General features: G+C 34.1%; 4 protein-coding genes and 1 long non-coding RNA gene across 5 annotated transcripts in view; 3 read left to right on the top strand and 2 right to left on the bottom strand.

Moving 5' to 3' along the window:
• LOC123660331 overlaps window positions 1–12,871 on the bottom strand; it is a 44,492-nt gene extending 31,621 nt beyond the window's left edge. The window contains exon 1 of the long non-coding RNA XR_006744167.1: window positions 12,832–12,871. This is a non-coding gene — a long non-coding RNA (uncharacterized LOC123660331). The remainder of the gene's footprint in view (window positions 1–12,831) is intronic.
• LOC123660330 (cytochrome c) lies at window positions 5,047–7,120 on the top strand. Its single transcript, XM_045595433.1, has 4 exons — window positions 5,047–5,203; window positions 5,699–5,777; window positions 6,072–6,180; window positions 6,562–7,120. Exons 2-4 carry the CDS (start codon window positions 5,706–5,708, stop codon window positions 6,705–6,707), a joined length of 327 nt encoding a protein of 108 aa, XP_045451389.1. The 5' UTR covers window positions 5,047–5,203; window positions 5,699–5,705; the 3' UTR covers window positions 6,708–7,120.
• On the top strand, window positions 12,351–13,360 carry LOC123660329 (sentrin-specific protease 8). The gene is made up of 3 exons (XM_045595432.1): window positions 12,351–12,382; window positions 12,469–12,978; window positions 13,117–13,360. The coding sequence occupies exons 2-3, from the start codon at window positions 12,546–12,548 to the stop codon at window positions 13,323–13,325; spliced, it is 642 nt and encodes a 213-aa protein (XP_045451388.1). The 5' UTR covers window positions 12,351–12,382; window positions 12,469–12,545; the 3' UTR covers window positions 13,326–13,360.
• LOC123660327 (cytochrome b5 reductase 4) overlaps window positions 12,351–27,291 on the top strand; it is an 86,426-nt gene continuing 71,485 nt past the window's right edge. The window contains exons 1-2 of the mRNA XM_045595430.1: window positions 12,351–12,408; window positions 17,700–17,720. The gene's annotated coding sequence lies outside the window, so the exon portion shown is untranslated. The remainder of the gene's footprint in view (window positions 12,409–17,699; window positions 17,721–27,291) is intronic.
• Window positions 16,198–25,759, bottom strand: LOC123660328 (fatty-acid amide hydrolase 2-like). Its single transcript, XM_045595431.1, has 6 exons — window positions 25,364–25,759; window positions 22,174–22,393; window positions 19,885–20,017; window positions 18,433–18,557; window positions 17,514–17,648; window positions 16,198–17,043 (listed from the first exon to the last, which is right to left on the bottom strand). Exons 1-6 carry the CDS (start codon window positions 25,562–25,564, stop codon window positions 16,277–16,279), a joined length of 1,581 nt encoding a protein of 526 aa, XP_045451387.1. The 5' UTR covers window positions 25,565–25,759; the 3' UTR covers window positions 16,198–16,276.

The following is a 27,291-nucleotide window of genomic DNA, read 5'->3' as shown; positions in this document are numbered from 1 at the left end:
AGGGATTATTTCAGCGGACCCCACAATTATTATTATTATTATTACACAGGTAAACACAATTTTTGAGTCTGAGTTCTGTAGTGCCGATTTTGATTAATTATGTCTAATTAAACAAAGAAAAAATAATTTTATTAAAAAAAGTTTGCTTTTGTAGGAACCAGAACGAAATTAAAAATTTTAACAAAATCTTAGCTTTTTGTTTCAGTAGAATACAATACCAAGAAAAACAAATTTAATTTATATGTTAATCACTTTTATTTACAAATAACAATAAATATACATCCTTAAATATATAAAAAAGACAGAAAAGACCTTTAAAAATGATTATTTTTTGTTTTTCTTCCTTTGTTTGACTCCAAATGTAGTCGCCCATCATGTCCTCATTATATTGTCCTTGATAACGCTTTTCGAAATTCATCACATATTGATGAAAGCGTTCTCCTTGCTTGCTTGCTCTCCTTTGGGTAGGTTTAAGTCTCTCACTAAATCATTAAGCTCTTCTGAATTAATAAGATGAGATTCACCAGACACTGGTTCAAGTACAAATTCGCTGCATCCGCTACTGCCAGAAACTTGTGTTAGTAGCGGCTGTTCCTTCGTATTTGAACGAGAAGGCACAGGAAAATGTTCACTGTGGGGTATTGGAGCGCAGGGTAGATCTGGGTACAGAATCTTTTGGGCATTTTTCCCAGCTTGACGCTTGCGAGGATTAACTACACAAAAGTAGCAATCATTGATGTGATTTGTGGGCTCCCATATTCTTGGTTCTGCAAATTTCATACTTTTTCTTCTCGTCGATACCAGGCTAGAAAAAAAAAATAACCTACAGATACACACGTTATTTATTACATATCTTACAATTTTTGCAAATAGTATTCTTAAAAGTTATAATGTGTTTTTGCAGTTCCTACTTGAGATTTTAGATGCCCATATCTTCACTTCGAATACACACTATAGATGACCAATAATTATTAGCAGAGTACTTCAGCCTATCGCAGTCCACTGCTGGACATAGGCCTCCCCAAGTTCGCGCCACACATCCCGGTCTTCCGCAATCCTCATGCAGCCTACACCGGCAATCTTACGTAGATCGTCGGTCCAACGGACCGGAGGTTACTTCGAATGGGAAGATTAAAATATGCTTCACAGAGTTTTATATTGGACGACAAACTGAATTTTTTAGCTCTCACTTTAATGAATTCGCCACAAATGTAGCAAAAAGAATTAACATCATTCTTACACTTTTTGGAAGCCATTTTGGACTTCGCGCAACCAAAGTGGCGTTGTTTCTAGGCAATTCGCGCACGAATACTTCCGAGACTGATTGCCGCTCCGCGCTAAATACCCGTAACCCCCCCTCAACCCGTCCCTTGCGTCATAAATCTGTTGCTTTTCCAAACTATATGTCAAAATCTTAAAGTATTAAATTTTCATTGTAAAATAGACAAAAGCAAATTTTTTTACAAAAAATGGAGGATCTGGTTACTTTTAGCTGTAGACAATCAGAAAATATTAATTTAACAACAAACCCAAAAAAAAAATTTTTTATTGACCTGTGTTATTATTATTACTATAGGCGATTTTTCATTACAACTACAAATCGACAGTCCTGAGACTGCTTAGTAAAACTAGGACGTGGTCCGACGCTGACGGTTTTTTTTTCGTTTTTTTTTTTTCTTCCTTGCAATTACTGTTTGATGAAAAAGTATAATCTAATGTATAAGTAATATAGGATAGTATAGTAAGTCTATATAAGTATCTATGTCTATATGTACACTTATTTCCTAGTTACCATATGTGTCAAATAATCAACAAAAAATTTGCTTAATTTCGAAAGGAACATTTAAAATCACTTTCATTCTTTATGTTTGCATCTTTGGCACTTTTTCGCTTAAACTAACTTACAAACTGTTGTAATGGCCTGTAACATCTTGACAGATGATTTAATCAGTGTCTGTGTTATTTATGCGACAACGCCGTTCGTGGCTGAATAAGCCAATCCGTGAACGACACATTCGTCCACACTTTGGACACACATATTGGGGATTCATCGGTGGAGGAGCCCCCCCGCGATTGTGTCTCTTTGCACGCTTTTGAGCCAGGTCTTCGAACCAGGTGCTATCGTGGGTTTTGCAACCCGTGAAGATGGTCTTCCGCCACTCATTGCGGTTCGATGCTAGGTCTTCCCAAGAGTTGCGATCAATGTTAAATGCAACCATGTCACGTTTAGTGCAATCCCTGAAACGCAGCATAGGTCGCCCCACGTTACGCTTTGCAAACGCAATTTGGCCCAATAAGGTTTGTCTGGGCAAACGCGCACTGCTCATTCGGTGTACATGTCCCAGCCATCTCAGGCGTTTCTGTTTGAGGAGAGCGACAACGCTAGGAAGCTGTGCAATCCCCAACACTCTCTCATTTGTTACTCTGTCCTTCCACGTGATGTTAAGTATGCTACGGAGACAGCGCATGTGGAAAGTGTTAAGTCTTCGCTCTTGTTTGGCGTACGACGTCCAGGTTTCGGCTCCGTACAAGAGTATGCTTAATATGCAAGTTTGATAGACTATCATCTTAGTCTTTGCGGTAAGGTGTTTGTTATTCCATACTCTTGTACGCAGCCTGCCGAACGTCGTGGCCGCTTTGCCGATGCGGATATCAATCTCTCCGTCAATGGAAAGATTGTTCGACACAGTTGACCCCAAGTAACAGAACTTGTCGACTACTTTCAAGGGTTCGCCTTCCAGCAAGATAGAAGGCTGGTAGGTGTAGCCCTGCGCTAGAATTACGGTCTTCGTTGCATTTATGGACATGGAGAACAGCGAACATGCGTATGCAAACTTGTCCAACAAAGTCTGAAGCTCCCCGGGAGTTTTCGCCACGAAGGCTGCGTCGTCGGCATAGAGCAGACTATCGATATATAAATCCTCTCGTTTACGGGAAGATTTCAACTGGGCGGTACCAAACAATTTCCCATCCGCTCTTGTGTGTAGGTGAACTCCCTGTTGTGCATCACCGAAGGCAACTTTCAGCAGCAAGGAGAAAAATATGCCGAACAAAGTGGGTGCCAACACACAGCCCTGGCGAACCCCTCTTCGCATGTCGAAAGCGTCGGACATTTGGCCATCAAAGATAACGGTACCCTTCGTGTCATCGTGAAGAGATTTCACCAGCCTCAGCAGTTTTGGGGGACATCCTATTTTCTCAAGCGCGATGTATAGCCCCTCCCTACTCACCGTATCGAAAGCTTTATTTAAATCAACAAATGCGATCAGCAGGGGCGTGTTCTGCTCTCGGCACTTCTCTTGAAGTTGCCGAAGGGTAAAAATCATGTCCGTGGTTGACCGTTCAGAGCGAAAGCCACACTGGGCCTCAGGGTATACCCGTTCAGCAAGACTTTGCAGTTTAGTCAACATGACCCTTGCAAATAGTTTGCCAACGATGCTAAGAAGAGATATGCCGCGGTAAGAGTTACAATCGCCGCGGTCACCTTTCCCCCTATACATTGTAACAATATTTGCATCTCGCATATCCTGAGGAAATCGCCCCTCCTCCCAGCATTTGCCCAGAAAGTTATGAAGAAGTGGTAACAAACTTACAAACTACCTATTACAAAAATCAGTTTCTAAATTTTTTATCAAACACACTCATGGTACACATCATTTTTATGTTCTCCACACACGGATTTTTCGCACTTCACGCATGATAATTTTGACATTCTGCGAAGTTTTGATTGATGGACAGTAGGAAGAATATCTCTTTTTTTGCAGGCGGCTCTTCTTACTGAATCAGACCACCGTTTGCATTAGCATTTGGCAGCAATTCCGCTATATTTTTCCTCACAGTCTTTTTCAAATTTAGTTTCTGTAACCCTTTTTCCATCCATGGTGACGTGAGATCTGTGCTTTGTTTTTTCATTTTTTTTTACAGTGTTAGAACAATAAATCACAAAGGAATTCACAAATGTTGAAAATGCCATAAAGTACAGCCATTGGCCACCTGTTCGTCTTTGTGGAGCATGACATTGTCAAACACATTTGGTCGCATGTGTCGACACCTCCCTATGTCTGGTTGCAAAATATGCGGCAACCTGAAGGGGAAGCTGGGTCGATAGCAGACTTTGAATGATCTTCAGCAAATCAGTTGAGTATATTATCTACAACTTCGTCGATCAATTCGTCTTCAGTATCACTCTGCACATCGTCTTCTTAGAGGTTGTCGTCGTAGTCGCTTTTACATTCTGATGACGATTCTTCTTCATTTTGATTCAAAAACTTCTCAATTTGAGGATTATGAAACGCATTTCGGTTTGCCATAATAATGTATTAATTATTAGGTAGGTGAAAACAATAATAAGTAACTGTTAATAAAAATAAACAATCACTTCAAATAATTTGCAAAAGTTGCATAAAAGATAATCATACGTCCCACGGACGTACGCATAGCTATATTTACTTAATACTCGGACTTACCGTGACGTCACTGCCGCTCCGCGCGAGCTCTAGCCACGCTGCAGCAGCTAGCACACTGCGATTAATAATAAAGAAAAAAAAAAACAAAATTTTATTTCACCATACGTCTCGCAGACGTACATTATCTTTTCAGAGTCAATAACAGTAAATTAGTTGTTTTTAATGGTTTTGTAATTTTTTCGAATTAAATTTTTTCAAAAGTACTAATTAGCTGCTTCTTGGCCCCTAGGTACTAAGTCAAATTATAGGTCACAAATCAACTTTAAGACTGAAATTGCATAAAACTATTTAGTAATTTGTGAACCTGACTGTAAATACCTACCAAATAAGTATTTATAAATAATCTTCATAATGTATTTTACTCCTTAATCCATCCTTTCTTTAAAGAATTATTATTATATGAAATCAAATTAATGGTAAATATTAGATTAGTATCTACCTACATCACATTGTTTGGTCACTCTAATGAAATAGGCAGAGGGCTCTCGCGAACCTATTTCGCTCGGTCGGACCGTGAATGGACCGTGGCCGCCTGACGCCTGTGCACATTCCAGTTCATATATTATCTATGTGTTTGACGTTCGTACCTTTGCCTTTGACGTTAATTCGGTTGAAATCGAACTCAGTCGTGAGATTGTTTTACGTACGTCGAGTCGTCTTGACGGAGTGCAGACGTTTTTAGGCTGCTACATAAAAAATCGAACCTTGATCTTTTTTTAAATTATCTGGTAAAACACGTGAGTATTCGAATTTTTTAATAATTCTAAAGTATTAAATTTATTTTAAAGTAACTTCTGTCAAAGACAACATTTAAACGCCCTTACGAAGGCTAACCTAAAACAATCAAAATATTTTATCCCAACCATGCCCTAAAACACTTCAAAATGCTATTAATCTTCAAAAGTGGTTGTTTCACTTTATAATAATTGTGATTTTAAGTACATTTTTAAATATTACATAAATTGCACATGCTTACGTAATTGTGTCATTATCACGTTAGAACTTGGCAATCCCGATTGACATTGATCCCTTTGTAGTGACCCGATTTTAAAGATTGCAGTTCATGGCTTAAATTTATCTCATCAATAAATTTCTTTTGTCTAACGACCTCTACGAACGTTTAAAATAGAGAAAACTGTACTTCCCGCTTTTTTTTATACCTACTTTTAGTATTAAATGTTATATAATAACGTATTTTGTGTCTGAACCATAATATCGCTTCCCTTTTATAGAAACGTCATGGGTGTCCCTGCTGGAAATGCTGAAAATGGAAAGAAAATCTTTGTGCAGAGATGTGCTCAATGCCACACTGTGAGTATGAGTTAATTCAATTTATGTTGTTTAAATAGAAATCAGAGTGAATCTTAAAATAATCAGAAAAAAAATCAGTGAATCTAAATACTTTAAATGATGTAACTTCATTTACATCTATGTTTCATATACATTTTATAATTTTTTTAGGCAATATTAATTAAATGAATGTGAAGAACTTAACAATTAAACAATCTGTGTATTCTAATTATCTCTACAATTTTTTATAATAATTTATATATTATATGAAATTACATTTTTCCTAATAGTAAGTACTGTAACTGAAATCATTAGGTTGAAGCTGGCGGCAAACACAAAGTAGGACCCAACCTTCATGGATTCTTTGGCCGCAAAACAGGTCAAGCCCCTGGTTTCTCTTACTCAGAAGCCAACAAAGCTAAAGGTATTTTATTTTTATATAATGGTAATACAATACACAGTTAAATTAAATAACAGTTAAATTATAGTTCATATCTATTAATTTATATCTAATTTTAGATAATAAAATTTAACAATGAAACTAAAGGTCATTACTGTATATCACAGTGCCTTACAATTGTAGTTATATAATCTTTAATTTATCAATTAGATTAGATATTCATTCTCAGTGGCGAGAGGCTATTACATTATAATAATGGAATGCAATATAACTCAGAAACAGGATCTTAATTATTAAATTCAAAAAGGGATATGAATACAGATAAACTGAACTACTAATTCTTGTCAATTTATATAATGTATTTATAATGTAACAGAAGAAAATTAATTTTATTTAAATCTTTAGGTATTGTCTGGGGAGATGATACGCTGTTCGAGTACTTGGAAAACCCTAAGAAGTACATCCCCGGCACTAAAATGGTGTTCGCGGGACTAAAGAAGGCTAATGAGCGTGCTGATCTTATTGCTTACCTAAAGCAAGCTACTAAGTAATTTTAATGACTTTAGGAAAACTAACTTAAAAAGAGGAATATTCCATTATATGGAAAATGCTTCTTATTTATTAGCGCAATCAGTATCACCCATTATATTTTATATTTATTTTGAGTTAACAAAGTTGTGATGTTGTTACTCATGTTCATAATCTTAATAGTTGAAAGATCGTGTGTTGTATCTTTGAATGTAAATGTAATTACATAATTATGACAAAAAATTCTTTGCTGGACATAAGAATGCTGTGAGTGAGTTTTGATGTTATTAAATTATTAATAGAACATCCTATTTAGCTTTTTATTTATAGGCGTGTTACCCTAACATATTTGAAATATAATTTCAACACTTATGTTACCAATAGGCTCATAGTTGTAAATAATTTATTTACTCGAAATAAATTTTATTTTTTAGAACTACTATTTTAATTTATGAAAAATCCTTTATTTATTAGTATTTAGTTTAATTTTTTCTTGTTAAATGTTGGTTAAAAAGATTATTTTAGGAATATACTTTTGTTAATGGAAATCTCTTAGAAAATCATAACTGAGAAAATAAAAATGCTGCAGAAATTACGAAACAATAAATTGGCATAATTGATTGACATGAAACAAACACTAAATGTTAAGCTAAGCTTGCCAAAATATATATATATATATATATATATATATATATATATATATATGTGTATATATAAAACCATATCTAAATCGGATAAGCTGTTTCTGAGATTAACATGCACAAATGCACACAAAAATTCTGACAATCATTATTTTGAGTGCTATCTGCATTGATAAAGGCCCCAAAAATATTTTTTCTCATATATCTTAAAGGTACAGACAGCGACCCGTTACATTTTTATTATATATATTGATTCATCATTACAGCCTATACAGTCCACTGTTGGACATAGGCCTCCACAAGTTTACGTCAAAAATAACGTGAACTCATGTGTTTTGCCCATAGTCACCACGCTGGGCAGGCGGGTTGGTGACCGCAGTACTGTCTTTGTCGCACCAAAGACGCTGCTGCCCGTCTTCGGCCTGTGTATTTCAAAGCCAACAGTTGGATGGTTATCCCGCCATCGGTCGGCTTCTTAAGTTCCAAGATGGTTGTGGAACCTTGTTATCCCTTAGTCGCCTCTTACGACACCCACGGAAAGAGAGGGGGTGGCTAAATTCTTTAGTGCCGTAGCCACACAGCACCCGTAGCCACACAGCACGGGTATATTATGGTAATAATATATAACCAGTTGTTTTTTTCCACACTTGGAAAAAATTATACCTATAGGGCAATAGATAGAAATAAAGGTTTAAGACCAAGGTGAAGGTCGGACAATGTATACAACAATATTACAAGACTGCCATGAGTATGTGACGACTGTTTATATGTAATTAGTTTAAAAATTCCATTAATGCCTACAGACACGTTAATCCTGTTCAATTTCACGTTCAATCTCAATTCCGTTCAATCCTGTAGAGAGCTGATATTTGCATCTTTTTATTTGGGTTTCCCCATTATATTTATACTAGTACAAATATTTCTTGTACAAGAAAGAGGCATGTGCAGCCGCCCCGGGTGTTATCGATGATTATAAGTGTGACTAACTAGGTACTTTAAAATTTTGGCTAAGATCTAGATTAGGTAAAACCGAATTATGGGGTTTTTGGGTGTGGAGGGTGTAGGGGAATCTATACAAGGTAACACTGTCACACCTCAAAACCCCATGGTTATGGAGATATCCATGGTTAAAGTTTTGAGTCTGTCCTACCCCTAGAGTGTTTTTTTTGTGCCGCGGAGGCGCGGAGGGAGGGCAGCCCTCGCCCGCCGTGCGAAAGCGCGCGAACGAATGCGTAGAGGAGCGGCTGAGGCTGGTCGCCTCCGCTGCCGAACGGAGCATGAGTGAGCGTGCTTTCGCACGCAAGGGCGGAAGGGCTGCACTTCCCGCAGCGCCGGAGCCAAGCGTTCCTCTAACTTTCGAAATTCTTCTTCTAACCTCAAAACTTTAACCATGGATATCTCCATAACCATGGGGTTCCGAGGTGTGACAGTGGTACCAGGGGAAGCGTTCCCCACCCTCTCCTCCCCCTATCCCCCCACGGTCCCGAAATTCGGTTTTACCTAATCTAAAGCTTTACCAAAATTTTTTGCAAATGTGCGAGAAGACTTGTCGAGCTGTTACTGACGTTTGCAGGCTTTAAATCATTCAAACCAATTTACTACAATTTTTTTTCATTTCTATGTTAGTTTATCATTCATGTAATTAAATACTTTCTAATTAAATAGACATTTTGATCTGAAAATATTAATCAATACTTAGGGCCTGTTCCGCCAGTTGTGGATAACGCTATTTGGCGAATCACAATCAACTATCACATCTCAATCTCAAATAATAAACTGAAACTTGAAGATGAATATATTCGAATAGAAATATCTTATTATCTCATAAATATAGTACATACTCGGACTAACAATCAATTCTTAGTCCGAGAATACATAGAATTCGAATAATTCGATGATAAAAAAAATAATGATTTAACGAATCAAAAACTTTAGTCTGAAACTGTCATGACGTCATCCATCAAAGAGTATGTCATCCATCCAATAGTATGTTATGTGCTAGGTATTGCTACCTTTATAGTTATACTCTTTGGCTATTACTGTTTGCGGTCACGTGGAGCGATGGTAACGCTTTATTGTAATTGGTTATATTGAGTGACGTTCTTTATTTATTTTTTTCGCAACTAATTCCAGTAGGCTCACTAAGAGCAGGAACGTCGATGGTGGCAAGAGCTCTTTTTATGATATCATTTAGGGTACCGTGGCGGAAATACCTACCTGAATTCTTGTTGCAGGAAAGGCCATGTAGTCCGAAAGAATCAACCTCTTTTCCGCACAGACATCTGTGTTCAAAGCACAGTAGTCATTGTAATTTGTTATATTAAGTGACGTTTTGTCGTAAATGGTTATATCTTGAAACATAAATTCGTGATGTGTGATAAAAAAAGAGACAGAATGCTATTCTGTCTTCGTTGCACAGCACACCAAGCGGTCGTCATGCCTCTAGCGGCTGTAAATTAAGCCGACGTACTCTCATCACTGTAGCAGCTCGATCTGTATATACCGCGTTATTAAGGAGACGTCCTTTCGTCTTTCTTTCGTCCAAAAGACGCGATTTGTGAGCTTGACAAAGTGCACTGCTGCACTCTTTTCGGGATTCACTTCGATTCTCCATTTCTCCATTTATTTATTTATTTATTTATTTTCAAAAGCACACTTACAACATACATATAAAAATTTTAAAATTACAAATATATAATAACAAAGTATCTGATATGCATGTCACTTACAAGTGTACATAACATTTTGGAATACAATGATTAAAAGCACAAAAAATCACAAATAATTATAATATTTGAACTTTAAATATACCTACATTAATATAGTTCAACACTTACAATATTCAAAAAAAAAAAAAAAAAAAAGAGTGACACCCCATCATCATCATCACAACCAAAATAATCAAAATCAAAAATAAAGATAAAAACATATTATTATCATATACATTTATAAAATTAAACAATTGGACAATTTAATCCATTTCCTAAACCACGCGCCGAGGGTGGTGACCGCAAATTGGAGTCGAGAAGTTATAGCCTCTACGAAGGTGCCGGACGTATAGATAGCCTAATATATGTCATTCGTGTACAATGAATAAGAAGCGGTGAGAGTACCGAGCCCTGAGGGACTTCGGCACGGATAGGATGGAGTGAAGACAGAGTGCCGTCGACCCGATATCGGAAAGTGCAATTTGACAAGAAGTCTCGTATGATGTGCACGAGATTATCAGGCAGTTCTAGCTGATAGAGCTTGTTTATCAAGCTATTATGCCAAACTGTCGAATGTCTTAACGACATTGAAGAATAGAGCCACCGTAGTGTGAGTACGAGACGTGGCAAATCCCTTCAGGGTGTGCTCCGTTATGCGGTGCATCTGGTGGACTGAAGAATGTTGGGCTCGGAACCCGAATTGCTCGACAATGAGCGGAGATCGCATTCGTTGCGTGGCTACCTTGAGGCGGGTGTGAATAATTTTCTCATACGAAGTGTATTGAGAAGACTGATGGGTTGATAGCTCGAAGGGCGGTTCTTGCAGGGTTTGCCAGGTTTGGAGATACCTATTACGGTCGCCTCTTTCCTCTGGTCGGAGAACCACCAGGAACGACCAGAAGGGCATTGTAAATCATGACGAGTAGCATGATAAGCTAAGGAAGATGTTTCAGCGTCTTGTTGGTGATTCGGTTGGGACCCGGGGCTTTTTTCGCGTGAAGTTCCTTAAGGATCGATTCTACTTCTTCCACCGACACCGGTGGAAGCGTTTCGTTCGTCAGTTCAAAAAAAAAGGTTCTGCTGTCAAAGACTGTACTTCTACAATAATAAACAAAAGACTATATATGCGTATGCGTGTGTGTGTGCGTGTGTGCGTGCGTGTGTGCGTGTGTGCGTGCGTGTGTGTGTGCTTGACACATATGTATCAAAGCCCGGACCCATGGACGTATTATACTGTGGCGGCATCTATCTCGCGACATACAAACTAGAGAAAACTGACGTATCCTACATCGGGTTATCAAAGTTTTCAGAGCGATTGAGTATATATACAAGAACCCGACAAAAACCGTTGGGGCGTTAGCCCGCCAGACACAACATCCGTCTGGTTGGAGGATCTTCCATTTTCAATGACGGACGAGGAACTCAACACCCCGTTCCTCACACCCCCACAATACTATCAGGATCGATTACTCTGAAAATATGTATTTACGAAAATGAACACTAATTCAACGTATTAAATATTATATTTTGTTTTATTACGATGTTAAACAACGTAAACAACGCATTCCACTGTTTCACACATCCACATTTTAATTTAATATCTGGCAAACTACGCGTCAGTCAAATATTAATTTTAGTTGAATTATATATACGTTACTCCAGGGGTTCCCAAACATATTTTGTCTACTGTCCACTAAGAGAATAAATTATTTTATAGTGCCCCCTTTGAGCAATCTTTTAATGAATATTAGTTGATGTTCACAAGTTGTAGTCGAGAGTCCTTAAAAATTAAATGACAAATCGCCTCTCAAGCCTCTACACAATGCCACCATTTTTTTTAGGTCTTTTACCGCCCTTTAGTACTGCAGCGCCCACAAGGGGGTGTTATCACCCACTTTGGGAAACACTGCGTTACTCTAATGAAACAAAAGTATAAAATTTGAATAACTTTTGGCTGCATTCCAAGACATTACGAAGTTTTGCGATGTACGATGTAGTCGGATGTATATAGTTTCTTTTCTATTCTATACTTATATATAATTAATTTAAAATTGCAACACAGTCTTATGTCGCTTTGACCAACTAGTTGTCAGTTTCAATCTTTCAATTCACTAGAAAACAGAAAATTTATAGTAGTGTTGAGATCCGAAAGTGTTATTAATTAATTTTTGTGTGCTTAGGTTTACATTTTATATTTTAAACTAAATGTTAGACACTTTTTCTACATTTTAATTTTAAACAATGGATTATAGTTTTTAATTATAGTGGTGCTAGTGAAATTAAATATTTACGTATTCCATTCCAATAAGAAAGACAATTTATTAAAGATTTTGTCATCACGGTGAAAAGGTGAAACGCATTTTAAGCCTATAAAGGTATGCTAAATTTTTCTTTTATTAAATCCTTTTATTATTTATACGTTTCTTCATTAGCAGATGACTAGGTGACGAGAACGTGTGTATACTTACACCCGCATAGTATCGAATATTATTAGTGAAGAATTGTTTAAAATATGGCAAAATCAACAGTTGTGTTAAGCTTTCACGAAATTTTGCTGCATGAATCTGATGTTAAACTACTGGGTGGGCCTTATTGGCTAAATGACACTGTAATATCTTTTTATTTTGAATACCTGGAAAAAGTAATATTCAATAATGCCAAAGATATTTTGTTTGTATCACCTGAAGTAACACAGTGTATAAAAATGGTTCAACCTGAAGAAATAAATATTTTCTTAGAGCCTTTGGACATTAATAACAAGATGTTGGTATTCTTTGCCCTGAACGATAACAACTCACCTGATAAAGCAGGAGGGTCACATTGGAGCCTTCTCGTTTACTCTAGAAAAGAAAATTGTTTTTATCACCTTGATTCATCATCTGGAAGTAATCATAATGTTGCATGGGACTTTGCAAGTCATATAATGTCTTATTTATCAAAAGGAGGTAAGAATGTTTATATATTAATTAATTTTTATATTTGTTTATTTTAAAAGTTCTTAATTTGTAATTTTTAACATTGCTTAAAAAAACAGTACATCACATCTAATATATTAAAATAATACAAATTTATTGATATTTCAGGTACAATAAATTTTGTCGACAAGGAATGCTCACAACAGAACAATGGCTATGACTGTGGTGTACATCTCATCTGCAACACTGAAAGACTTGCAAGACACGCACAAAACAATGGAGAAATTAACTCATGTGATATGTCTTTTAAAATAAATCCTAACATTAAGAGGAAAGAAATTCTAACTGTTATAGATGAGTTATCAAAGTCAAACTAAATCTTTTAATTAATGTTTGAATTGGAAGTTTTAAATTTTTGTGATTTTTCCATTCATGTTAAGAATATTTATAATTTTGTATTGAATTTTACAATAACTCAAATTATGAAGGCGAGTTTTAACCCATTCCCTGCGGCGATAAAAATTACGCTTATTAGCCAGGTGCAGGAAGGTTTTCGTCGCGAACGCCGATGGGCGTCCTCCGCACCTCATTAGGATAATATGGGACGCCGATCGGCGTTTTCAGCATTGTGCAATAAAAATGATCATTTAGCGCTAAAATCTTAGAAAAAACTACAAATACTCCAAACGTGTGGTACTTTCACGATCGTGTTTGGTGTAAAAAATAAATTAACATTAATTAGGATTTTTTTGTGAAGTTTTTGTTCTTTAATAGTTGGATTTTGAAATTTTGGAGACTATAGCGATCAATAGTAATTAAATTATTTTAATTATATAATTATACTTCACTTTTAAACTACAGTCTCATATATTTTAGTTTCAACTGATAACAACGGCTAAATTATCATTATAAATTAATATCAGAGGTTGCAAACCTTTTGATTACTTTTATAATTTTATTATTATTTATTTACAGACCTTTTTTTATAGAGATCTTCGTTAACATGAAAATTAGTATCAAAATGAACTTTTGTTGAAATAATTGATCCAATTCGTCGACATTATATAGAACGGACAAGTTTCAAGTCGTTAAAATTTTAACTTCGTAAATATTTATCTAATAATTTATATAAAAATGAGTAGATGAATTCATACATGTTTATTTGTTTCCAAACACGTTAAGTTTTGTTGACTAGTGTTGTCAAAGGATAACTAATTAAGTGATTGATACAATAGACTGAGTAATTTATTCTCATTAAAACGGGAATGATTCTATAATTGATCTAATTTATCCTTTATATTGTAGAATAAGCTTTAACTTATCTAAATATGTGTAAGTTAAATTAATAAAGTTCATAATTAGTTAAGTTAATAAATAAAACGTCCAAGGATTTCGGCTTATAGTAAAATCGCGAATAAAGTAAGACTCACGGTCTTCACGAACGTTCGAAGTTTCGAACTGAGTTTAAAATCATTTTTATCATTATTATTTCTTTTGCCAGGTCTCTTTTCATTTCGTTAAAGAATGTCACAATATGAATAACCGTACGCGTTTGGGCGCTTAAGCGGCGGAGGAGAAGCAGTACTAATACTCTACTACTACTACCTCTATTATAGAAAAAATAATATTAACTAAATACATTAAGGAAATATTGCAAAAAAAACATATAGGTCATAAACATATTTAGAATCAAAGGTTGTTAACTCCTGGAAGACGCCGTTAGGCGTCTTTCGCACCTAGGATGGAATACGCATTTTTCAAAAAGTTATTTTTCAAACAAATATTCGGAAACGGCGAGCAGTACCTTGTTGTATTTTTAAAAAAATGTGCCTATATTGCAAGTATAATTTTTTGTGACTTGTTTTCGCCAAGATAAAAGGAATTGAAAAAAAACGCCGATGGGCGTCCTTCGCACCTCAATGTTAAATCAAAAAACGCCGATAGGCGTCCGCCGCAGCGAATGGGTTAACAAATGTATTTTGGTTTTAACGAATATATTTTAAGATATATAGAATGTTATTCCTCCATATCTATTATTCTATCTACATCCATTAAATACATGAGCTTAGAATGGGAGAGAGGGGTCCAATAAAATCTCACCAAATCTCATTTAAACCGAGACCTCGGTTTAAATAGAGGCCCGCTAAAATAAATCTCATGGCTATTAAAATCATTTAGTTTTTGCTTTGGATTTTATTTAATTTAAATAAATTAACTATAGGATGTATACTTGAACAGTTTATTATTTACCATCAATCTCTATTATATTCAGCGTCAATCTCACGTACGAGGTGGGTAGAGGGTCCAGGCAAATCTCACTAAATGTCACCTAAAGGGGAGATGTCTAAATTGTTCAAAAAATAGCTTACGTAATTAATGGATGCCCAGTTACATACTTGTCATATGTTATAAAATAAAAACTAATTAATGATGCAATTATTTGTAATTTATTATATTGCTCGTCATTTTACTTTAAATTTTTATACCAGTAGATCAGTATTTTCTATTCAGTTTACTTTTTATAAAATATTTAAAAAAAAATTGATCCACAGCAAGCCTTGGGGCTCTTTTTAAATGACGTGTATTGTATTAATGCACTCGGAAAGACTTAAAGAACATGAAAACACAAAACAAAAAATAAAAAATAAAAAAATGTCTGCATGAAATTTAAAAAATATTTCAGGCACTTGAGTAAATAATGCTTTACTCTAGGGCACTAAAAATTATAATTATAATCCAACTTAAGGCTAAGTCCATCTATGTTACAATTTCCTGTTATAAAATGTTCTTATATAAATGTTATTTGCTTAAAAATAGCTTAATTATTTAATTTTTACAATAATATTTATTTTAAATTTGTAAATAATTTTTAAGATTTTTCTTTGTTCTCAAATTAAGGTAAAAATTTAAATCAAAAAGCAATTTTTTTCTTTTTGTGTGAAATAGTAACAATAATGCTAATATTAAGCAGTCTAGCAAGAAATTTAAAAATAAAACTATTATGTTGAAAAAATTATAATGATCCTAAATTAAAGCTCTTACCTTAAATTTAATATTAATTTTTGTTTGTTATAGCTAGTGGAACTTATGGATGATTTTTGGTTACATTATTTATATATGTATTGGCATATACAAGACATTATTTGCTCGTCCCCGTTTTTGTTAATCCAGTTTTGATTTAGGTAAAAGTAAAAATAATGTTTTATTTAAATAATTTATATTTAAAATATAGAAAATTCATAAAATATATTTGTTTGAATAATATATTACAAATCCCTATCCAATATTATTTAACATACTAAAGTTATGAATGTAAATTCTATCATTTTTAAGGTTCAATCCATCCACCAAATGCTTTTTCTAATTCCTCAGCAACAGCTAAACACAGTCTATCATTGTTATGATTAGCTATTACTTGTATTCCAATAGGAAGTCCATCACTGCTTAGTCCTAAAGGAACAGTTGTTGCAGGAAAACCGAGACTGTTTATAATAGCCGTGTACATAAAGTTCATAGGTCTCAACATGGGTTGATTGTGGTATGGCGCTGGTGTTGGATGCGCGGGATAAATAAATATACCATTATCTCCTAACATTTCTTTGAAAATTTCTTCTAAATTGTCACGAAGTCTTCTGAAATTTTTATATTTCTCACTATTCAAATCTACACTTTTACTGTCAAGCAAAGCAGTAAATAGTCCAATTAAAGTGTTCCCCGATAGACCTAATAAACTTTTTACTATTTCTCGGTATATTTTACAGTAGCTGTAATCTGGTATAATGTATGACCCAAATGGTATGGGACTTTTCATAGTGCCGAACCATATTGGGGAAGATCTTTCAAGGAGTTTAATTTTTTTCTCCGTACCCATTATTTTATATTTTAACTCGAAGTATTCAATTACTTTTTCCATTGCAGTAATAATTTCTGGATCCACTTTGCCTACCATTGGAGCATTGTTATTAAACTGGTAGAAAATTTTTATTTTTCCGATATCGACAGGCTCGTCCAATTTCAATGTCTTGAAGTTTTCTCCAGATATAATCTTGAGAATAGGTTTTAAATCAATTGCATGTTTCGTCATTGGTCCGATACCTGAAATTTTTTTTAAAGTTATAGTTATTTTTATATCAAGCATTAAGGACTGAATAGAAACAGATTAAAAACTTTTAATTTGATTTACAACTGCTCTGGTGTAGAGATGCCTGTAGGCGCCTAAACACCGACGGTTTGCGGGTTCGATTCCCGCCCGAGATGGATATTTGTATTTGTACAAATATTCATTTACGGTGTGGATGTCTGCCTTGTGTTTCTCCCCACCGTGCCTCGATGAGCACGTTAAGCTGTTGGTTCCGGTTGTTACCATAAATACCTGATAGCGGTTGTTACTTATAGTAAAAAATATATCCGCCAACCCGCAGTGGAGCAGCATGGTGAATTAAAGTCTAATCTTTCTCCTACACGAAGAAAGAGGTCTATGCTCAACAGCGGTATGTTACAGCTGAGTCGTGATCTACCGAAGTGGATTCACATGGAAACACGATAAATAGAGATGTGAAACTCACATAGAAAATCGTCTTGTAATTCCGTGGCTCCACGGGGATATTGTCCATGATTAGAAACTGTTTTTCTTGATGGTTTATGTCCAAATATTCCATTAAAATAAGATGGCATACGAATAGATCCACCAATGTCGGAACCTAAATAATGACAAACAATTTTATTATATAAATTATATTTGTTTGTTTCAGATATACCAACGGCATACAAAAGTACGTTTATAATTCACAATTATTTAAACTAAATCTGTATGTTATACCATACAGTATAGTATAAAGTGTTGACATTTATTCTTTCTAATGATAACAAAAAAAAGTCACAACCTCGAAATGGTTATTAAGTAATTAGGTACTGATGACAAAAATGTTCAAAAATACTATCAAATTTTGTTGTACGTAACTACATAAGTATAACTGAAATAATTGTTACGGAGAAGTACCGATAAGAGTTGATTTATTCTTGAATCGTTGTTAGTATTTTATAGTGATACTTTTTCACATTTGGTTTATTAAAACACATTCAAATGAAGTCTGAAATAAAATAGCTACACAAAATGACAATACGTATTTACCCTTTTTTTTAATAAAATGGCTGATGATTTTAATGTGTATTTTGGTATCCATTAAATTCTACAATTTGTTTAGGATGATCAAACCAACAGATATAATTTAAGATCTACATACGTAAAAAAATCTAATATGTAAAATTCTCGTGTCGCGGTGTTTGTAGTTAAACTCCTCCGAAACAGCTTGACCGATTCTCATGAAATTTTGCGTGCATATTGGGTAGGTCTGAGAATAGAACAATATCTATTTTTCATCCCCCTAAATTATAACGGGTGGGGGGGACCTATTGAGGAAGTTATTAACGTATATGGCAAAACAACGTTTGCGGGGTCAGCTAACTATAATATTGAAAAGTTACCGATTCCAAAGCAACTGCCCGCTGCAGCTTGTATGCATCCTTCACCTCCTGATGATCCGCCAACAATTCGTGTATTGTTGTAAGGGTTACTAGTTCTGCCGTGAATGTTATTGTAAGTTTCCCACCTGTCAAATATAGATTAATTTGGATAAATATTGCTATTTTAGGTAATCTGCCAATTTATTCTAAATTTTCAATCAAAAAGACGAGGTTCTTAATTCGACTGTATTTTTTATGTGTATTACTTTATAACTTTTTACTGAGTATACCGATTTTGATGATTATTTTCTAAATCTGGTGCTTTTCATGTGGTCCCATTTAAATTTAATCGAAATCTAATGAGTACTTTTTGAGTTATCACTAATAATGCATATTTACTTGATTGACTATTTTGTCATCTACCTACGTTGTATTACTTGTCGATGAATTGAGCAAACACAATTATTATTGCCTCTAATTAATTGTTTCTCTTTTCTTGTTGTACCGACGATTAACGATTTAGCACCGGTGAGTTAATCTGATGATCGACGTGTCCTATTTCAATATTTATTAGATTGGTTATCGTTTACGGTTAAGTTTAAACCACTTACCTAACAGCAAAATATCTATTTTACTGTTGATAAAAATTCAAAAAAAGCAAAATCTGTTATTCGATCCGCGCTGCCTAGCCCATGTTGGAGTTTATAGTAATTTTTTCGGCTCTGTGGATTATATTTATGAGTATATATAAGTACCGTTGGGCCAGAAGGGCCATGGCTTTGGGCGGCGAAAGCCGAAAACAAGGGGCGCCGCAAGCCGAGCATGCGTACAAGGGATTTACAAAATTATGATAAAAGGATGAGTAATGAATGAAGAGCCTAAAAAAGGTCAGCCGAAAAACTCGGGGGCGATGGAATCGACAACTATGTTACCTGTATGTTTTACAGCCTAAAATGAGTTTTAATCTATACAAATAATTAAAATTGGAGTGTCTGTTTGTAATATTAAAATAACTACTTTTTACTAAATGCATATGGAATGTATACATGATACATATACCAAAATAACATTTATAACAATTTTTTCCGTCTGTCTGTCTGTTTGTTCCGGCTAATCTCTGAAACGACTGGACCGATTTTGATGGGACTTTCACTGGCAAATAAGATATAGTAAGGAGTAACTAAGACTACTTTTATTTTAAAAATTTATTTATTTTATTACTTTGCGAACTGAACAATATCTTTTTTTGTTAAATTGCACGCGGACGAAGTCACAGGCACAGCTAGTATATAAATACAAATAAATGTTGCTAAGCGCATAGCTCGAGAATACCCCCACCAATTCGACTAATCTATTTTTTTGTAGGCCCACGGAAGGTTTTAATACTTTAAAAAAAATTCAATTTTTACTATTAACTTTTGACAGAACGAAGTCTGTCCGGGCAGCTAGTAACATTAATATTTTGTTCCATACCACATGCAAAGTTCAGGAACATTAGTTAATCCAATAATTATAGCACCACTTTCTCGTAACAGTGAAATAACCTTGGCGTCTTCTTCTGCTATAAAGTCCTTTCTTGAAACTACTCCTGCCGTTTGATGGAGACCTAAAACATATTTATTTTTTAAATTACTTTCGCTTAATGCCAAAGCTTGCCAAAGCCAATTTTGTTAATAAGCCTTTTTTAATTAACTGTGTAATCTTGCTAGTAAACAGTGCAGATTAAGTTGCAACTTTTTTTTAAAGAATAACAGTGGAGTTTTTTGCCGATTCTTCTCTGCGGAATCTACATTCCGAATCGGTAATAGCTTTACTTTTAACTCTCGCTTCAGCTTTGTAATATCCCACTACTGGGCATAGGCCTCTTTCCCCATGTAGGAGAAGGATCAGAGCTTAATCCACCACGCTGCTCTAATGCGGGTTGGCGGGTGTAAGCTCTACTATGAGTAACGATCGCTATCAGGTGTACATGATAACAACCGAGACCGACGGCTAAACGTGCTCTCCGAGGCACGGTGGGCAGACCCACAAGGACTGCACAAACACCCAGACCACGGCAAACATCTGTATGGCCAATACAAATGATTGTCATGTGGGGATCAAAGCCGCAACCGCCAGCGCAACAGGCACAATCCATACTGGTTGCGACCGTTGAGCCAACGCGTCGTCGCTTTTAACTATAATGAATTAATTAAGGCAAATGTATATATTTTAATCATTTATAAGCCTCAGGAATGATAGAATTTTTTTTTAATCAATTGGCTAATTTTAAGAATTCTTCACCTTGCTGTCTTTGAAGACCGATTTTAGCCAAATTTTCCTGATTAGGTACGGCTTTTCTTTTATTATTATGAAAGCTGAGAGTCTGACGCATTTTTAAGACTAACTAAGAAATCATAAGATCACCTGTTTAGATTTTTAGTTTAAAGTTGAAAATTTAAGTCCTAATTCACGGAACGTAAATTTTTGAATTTAGACCAACATTTTCATAACTTTCATCAAACCGACGAAGCTGATTATTTTATGCATAAAAGTACAACTCATGCGGATTTAGTTGCAAAAAATAAAACTCTAAAAAATCGAAAAAAATTCATAACTCCTAAACTATAAAAAATCGCGTAACATACATGGGGATCATTCGGATACCCCACAACATACCGGACCTAAATTTTTTTTATGACGTCAACTGACCGGCCACCTCTGTATATATGTATGTATATATCTTAACCAAAAAATATTTAAAATTTTAAGTTGGACGAATATTATTATCTTATACAATGAATATGTTTCCGAGATAATCTCCTCAAGTAACGAGACTATTAGGCTATATATATTATAGTTACTTAAAGGCATATTTTAATGAACTGCGACAGAATTAGGCAATTTAAGCTAACATATATTCAAATTTTAAATTAATTAAATTTTTATTAATTAGTATAGTTTTAATATCAATCATTGAAAAAGTATTTACTTTTTCAATGATTTAGGGTTTGTGCTGTTTTGCTGTCAATTTAAATTTGATTTAATTATAAGAACTGACACCAGAATTATTTTCGACATTTGCCGAAGCTTTTCACCATAAATTTTTTCATACCTAATTTTGTTCCGATAGTTATGAAAATAACAAAACAAAAATAAAAAATCAATCAAGCAATTCTCGAGTTATATTTTTCAAAGATATTGAAAATGATATTAATTATGTTATGATAATTAAAGAAATAAATCTATCAATTCTCGAGTTATATTTTTCAAACATATTGCAAATGATATAATTATGTTATGATGATTATCTAGAGATATATTTTGATTTAAATAATACTTCTTATTTAATGTCAATAATAACTTTATGTAATTTCATTTTATTGACGAAATTAAACTGTCCTAATAATCATCGATAAGACTTTAAATAAATGGATAAGAATTTCACAGACAGCAAATATTTGCACATGAGTTCTCATGACCTCGTATTCAAGAGGGCTTTGCGTGAAGCCCTTTTAAATGCTGACTAGATATTGAGCGATATGAGTTACGGCGAACTATAGTGAGGTGGACTTTTCGGCAATGATGCGTTCATGTTAAAACAAAAACTTGTCAGCTATATTTGAATAGAGTCTAATGATTTTTTTGCGTTATTTTGAACATTAATTAATCAGCGTAAAGTGGTCTCGCATAGGCAACTTTGACCAGCGTCTAGATGTTAGCACTTTACAGCTCTGCTATTGCCTGCCAAAATATTTTCTATCTTAATTACTTATTACATACCTTTGACGGCAATACAATCTTTAGTTGTAAATGGAACGCCCAAAAATGGCTTCTCTTGAAGCAACTGTTCCGCAGTTTTAGAACCGGTTCTAATAATTTCGTCAGCTTTGTTCGCTTCTTGTAAAGCTAATTCAAAACGGTTTTCGACAAAACAGTTAACTACAGGATTTATGTCTTTTATTCGTCGTATACAGGTTTCAACGACTTCGACGCTTGTTATCTGAAAAATTAAATAATAGTATAAATAACGCAAGTAATAAATTATTTAAACTCTACTACTATAACTCGTAAGAAAAAGGGTTGTAAAAGTGTCCTAATAATAGGAATCCGGTAAAATATATTTATTCAGACAGCTAAGAAATTATCAAATATTTCAGCTTCAAGTCTTGACGAATTTAAATTTAAATTTTCATCTTATATTTTATACACCACTTTACCCACTACTAACAATATTAAAAATCTTTATTTACCAGATTTTAAAATACTTACTGAAAGAAACCCATTGGACAAACATCATAATTATACTCGTGTATATCTTGCTGTAAGATCTACGATGATGAGTAGGTATCCAAATCCAGTACAAATATATATTTCTCTCATTATTTACGAACAAAGTAATTGACTAAGGTTCCTTATATAATTTTAAATATGTGTGATATAAAAAAGACGATGAAATCCATCTCTTTTATCATTTAGAAAAAAAGTAATTAAAGTTTATATACCTATTATAAATAATAATAATTTTATCTAGCAGTTGTGCTCGCATATCTGTTTTACTTGACGTAAATGATAATTTTTACAAGTTTTCCTTGACCGTCACCCGTTGCTACAATTTAAATAAACCTTGTAACGTAAAATTATAATAATTAAAAACGTTAATAATCGGTTATTGCTGATTGTTATAGTTCATGAACATAGAGTGCTGTCAGACCAGCATGTTAAAGCAGCAGCCATCCAAGGCCATTCTAGAACGGATCATTCTAGTTAGGTTTAGGATCAGCAACGCAAGCGTACATAGGCTACGGTATCCGCATAACGTCAGGTAGGACTTAGGAGGCTTGCCTGCCATCTTTATACTATCAACAAATTTCAGAAAGTAGATACTTAATCATACTACTAGCCAGTTGGCAGTGACCCTGCTTTCCGTTCCGAGGTTTGTGGGTTCGATTCCCACCTCGAGTCTGGGGGTAATATAAATATTTATCTATATATTTATGTGTGTATTATTTATAAGTATATTTATCGGAAAAAAAAATGTAGCTTTACCAGTCGGGTGTTACCTATAATACAAGCATTAAGTTGCTTACTTTAGGAACAGACGACCGTGTGTATATTGTGTAGACATTTATTTATTTATTTATTAATCATAAATCATAATCTCTGTCGTATCTCCTGTATGAAAGCGTTGCTAAACCTATAATTTTTGCCATTTATACAACTTAGTAGTTTGTGCAAAATAATTTGCTAATACTCTCAAATATAGGCAATCGTACATCGTGTTGCTCTTTGGCAATTGTAGAACCGTTTTTGGTTTTTATTATATACATATCTTGGCAAAAAATTTCTTTGCGAAGTCTGGAACACGTCATAATAAAACAAATCCTAACACAAATCAACAATATACTTATTTGTATATATGCACATAATATTATTAAAAATATAAAGTTATGCAATTATAAGTAGGTAAATAAATCTCTTACTATAAAACTTTCGATAGGAAATAGTAGCTGTAAAATCATAAAAAGACTACGAATTTAAGAATGTTTTGAAGGATAAATAATTAAATACACTTTGTAATATGCAGCGTACCTAACTTCATAGTTCATACTATCAAAACGTAAGACATAATAAAATCTAAGAAATAATACTATAATTATATACCTACTTATTGTTATGGTCAGTTGACAAACTTTACTAACCACAAATGCTCCAAAGTTGAGCCTCCCAGTCAGGGATGACGAATGGGAATTCCATGAATTTAAAATTAAAATTTATAACCAAGAAAAATGTGATGTCATTAAATTATACAAAATGTTCATGATTTATTATTGAACTATTGCTTCCATATATATATTTCTTTATCTAATATATATAACATTAGATAAAGAAAACACCAAAGATTTCTTTTTTTTAATTTTTTGAAAAAAAAAAAACAACGAATTGTTTGGTTTTATTCAACCCTACCTTGTCTGTGACAACCACCGTTCGCGTCTTTATAATTTTTTTTTCTGGTGTCAACTAGGTATATGATGAGATTTTATTTTCTCAATATGTCCCAGTAACTTTGATTTTTTTAATGCATTTTGGCAAAAATTTCTATTTATGATTATGATAACCATGACCCCAATATACAGTAAGTATGTCATAATTGGCCTCTGTCAGGGCAGAAACTTCTAATATAACGTCGTTTACCTTCCCAGGTATTTTACTCCTGGCAAATGATAATAATTATTTGAGCTCTTATAATAATAGGAATGCAAATTAATTCGTAGTACTATATACAAATGAAGCTGTTTTCTGCAAAACCTCAATTACCGATCTGCCATTAGGTATTGTCTGCCCGTCTTGTTGTGTCCAACTGCGGTGGACGAGTGTGAGACATTAAATTAGTTTTTTTATTGTTATTATTTCTCGATTGACGCACGCTACCAAAACATTATAATATTGACATGTCGCTTCTCAACGCGTGCAAAATAATTATGTTTTTTTAAAGATCGAACTTATGTTAAGTAAACAGCGTATTACAGCAAATAGAGATTGCAAAACTCAGCACACCAAAAAGCCAAACTTTAGTCGTAACCTTGCCGGTTATTCTAGTAAATAAAATAATTGACAATTTCGCCCTTACCCGTACGTATACACAAGCAAGCTGGATCTTCAACCATCGGCATTAACAAAAAATTCGTCGAATATGATTAACTACTAGTATATTATTTAAACCATATAAAATAAAGCAATAAAGGCTATGAAATGTTACCCTATGACTCATTAAAAACAAACGTATGTAAACAACGAAGAATGTGTAATTGAAAACAAAGCTAGTATTTAAGGAAAACTCATTTGAAAAAGCCATATAAACATCATCTATGTTTATTAGTAACTATATATATGATATGAAATTTATCAACATTATAAAAGATTAAAATATTATTTAATTATAAAATTTTATACAAACTAATGACTCACAGACCTGTTTGTTCCTTATTTTTCTAGCTACTTCTACAGCAGGTTGTCTTAAAATATCGTCTGTAATCGGTGGAACTCTCTTTCCGTCTGTTCCATAGTATAATTTAAAGAATATGGTACCAATAAAATCTAAAATCGAACGTAATGTACTCAACAATCGTATTTTAAACGGGATTGGTCCGCTTTTTATCTCAGTTACACTCATTTTTAGCGATTTATAATCGCTATTGCTATTAAGTCACTTAATAAATTATTCACTACTAAATGCTATGTTTTTAAAAACGCGTTAATACGTAGATCACTATAGGTATCACATGAGTCACAAGTACGCTGCAAATCGACACAACCGCTTCTTCCGCAGTTGTTAGTAGACTTGGACTGAACGTGTACTTAAACACTGCGAAGTCGTAATACGGAGCGTGGTATCAAACATGTGTACGTAACAGTATAGCTGTCTCTCTCCGACACACAGTCTGCGTGACGACAAGGCAACGCCATCGCATGTTAAAACATTAATGGACTCACGTCTACAATTTTTTGGTGTGTACTTACGAAAAGAACTAACCCTTCAAATAAATTTACTCAGCGAATAAATAAAGTTAAATTTGTCTTTCTTTATGTAGCAGTGTAATAATTTAACACCAATGACAACTCCTCAAGGAAATATGATTTTTTTTGTACACTTACATTTTTTTAGTCATCATTACATTGTTAGAATCTTGCACTTTGTACTTTCCTGAATATTTTGTATTTTGTTTAGCGTGATAATTAAGTGATTCCCCTTCAATAAATACATTGAAAGTATAATAATAAAAATACCTAAATACTTAAATTACGTAATAAAGTGAAAAATTACTAGACAATTCAAAATCTAACTAAAAAACTAAAAAAAAGCAAGTCGCTGTTTTTTGAAAGTGTGTAAGTTTAAATATTTTACAGCATTATTGATATTCTTTACGTGCATGTTCATTCTCTTGCCGGTTTTTTATCGATAGACCGACTGACTCATCATGACGTCACATGGAATTTCGGGTATTTAATGCGTAGTAACTGCTTTCCGTTCCAGGGTTAAGTATTCGATTTTCCCCTTGAATCTGTTATGCAATTTTTACTTATTTGTTGATTACTTATTTATATAATTTTATGTGCGCGTCACGAGGTTCTTACTTTAAACAATGCCCGACTTTAAAAAATACTAGGTACTTACTATCTATGATTGTTAAACATATTTTTTGTTCATAAATGTAATAGTAGGTAACTGTAATTAATGGTAATGTTATAAATATTTATTATTTAGTACCATTAATTGACTAAAATGTCTTTAAAACCAACGTTCGTGACTGATCATAATTGCAAAACAGATTCGTGTTTTATGTACCAACAACGATTTATGTACAATTTATTTATTTTTATCTTATTATTAAATGTGTGATGTCGTAAGAGGCGACTAAGGGGTAACACAATTCCACTACCACCTTGGAACTTATAAAGCCGACCGATGGCGGAGTAGCCATCCAACTATTGGCTTTGAAATAAACAGGCCGAAGACGGGCAGCGTCTTCGGTGCGACAAAGCCAGCCCTGCGGTCACCAACCCGCCTGCCCAGCATGGTGTGACTATGGGCAAAACACACGAGTTCACGCCATTTTGGCGCTAGCTTTTGGAGGCCTATGTCCAGCAGTGGATTGTATTAGGCTGAAGTGATGATGGTGATGATAATGATTAAATGTGTAAAATGTAAAATAAAAAATAAACACAAACTTAGAACGAACTGTACATTCAAATATTTCTGTGTCTTCCTGGTTTCCAGTTATCTATATGCATCATCGAGGGTTTTATCTGTATCTGTAATTTCTAAACTAACAAACCAAAATACCTTGTGATGTTTACCGGACAATATTCGGTGCATTCTCTCTAACAAAAATCGAGTGT

The sequence above is a fragment of the Melitaea cinxia genome, chromosome 15, assembly GCF_905220565.1.
Source record: "Melitaea cinxia chromosome 15, ilMelCinx1.1, whole genome shotgun sequence".
Lineage (NCBI taxonomy): Eukaryota > Metazoa > Arthropoda > Insecta > Lepidoptera > Nymphalidae > Melitaea > Melitaea cinxia.
Note: the sequence above shows the minus strand (reverse complement) of the source record. Positions and strands in the feature narration are given on the sequence as shown.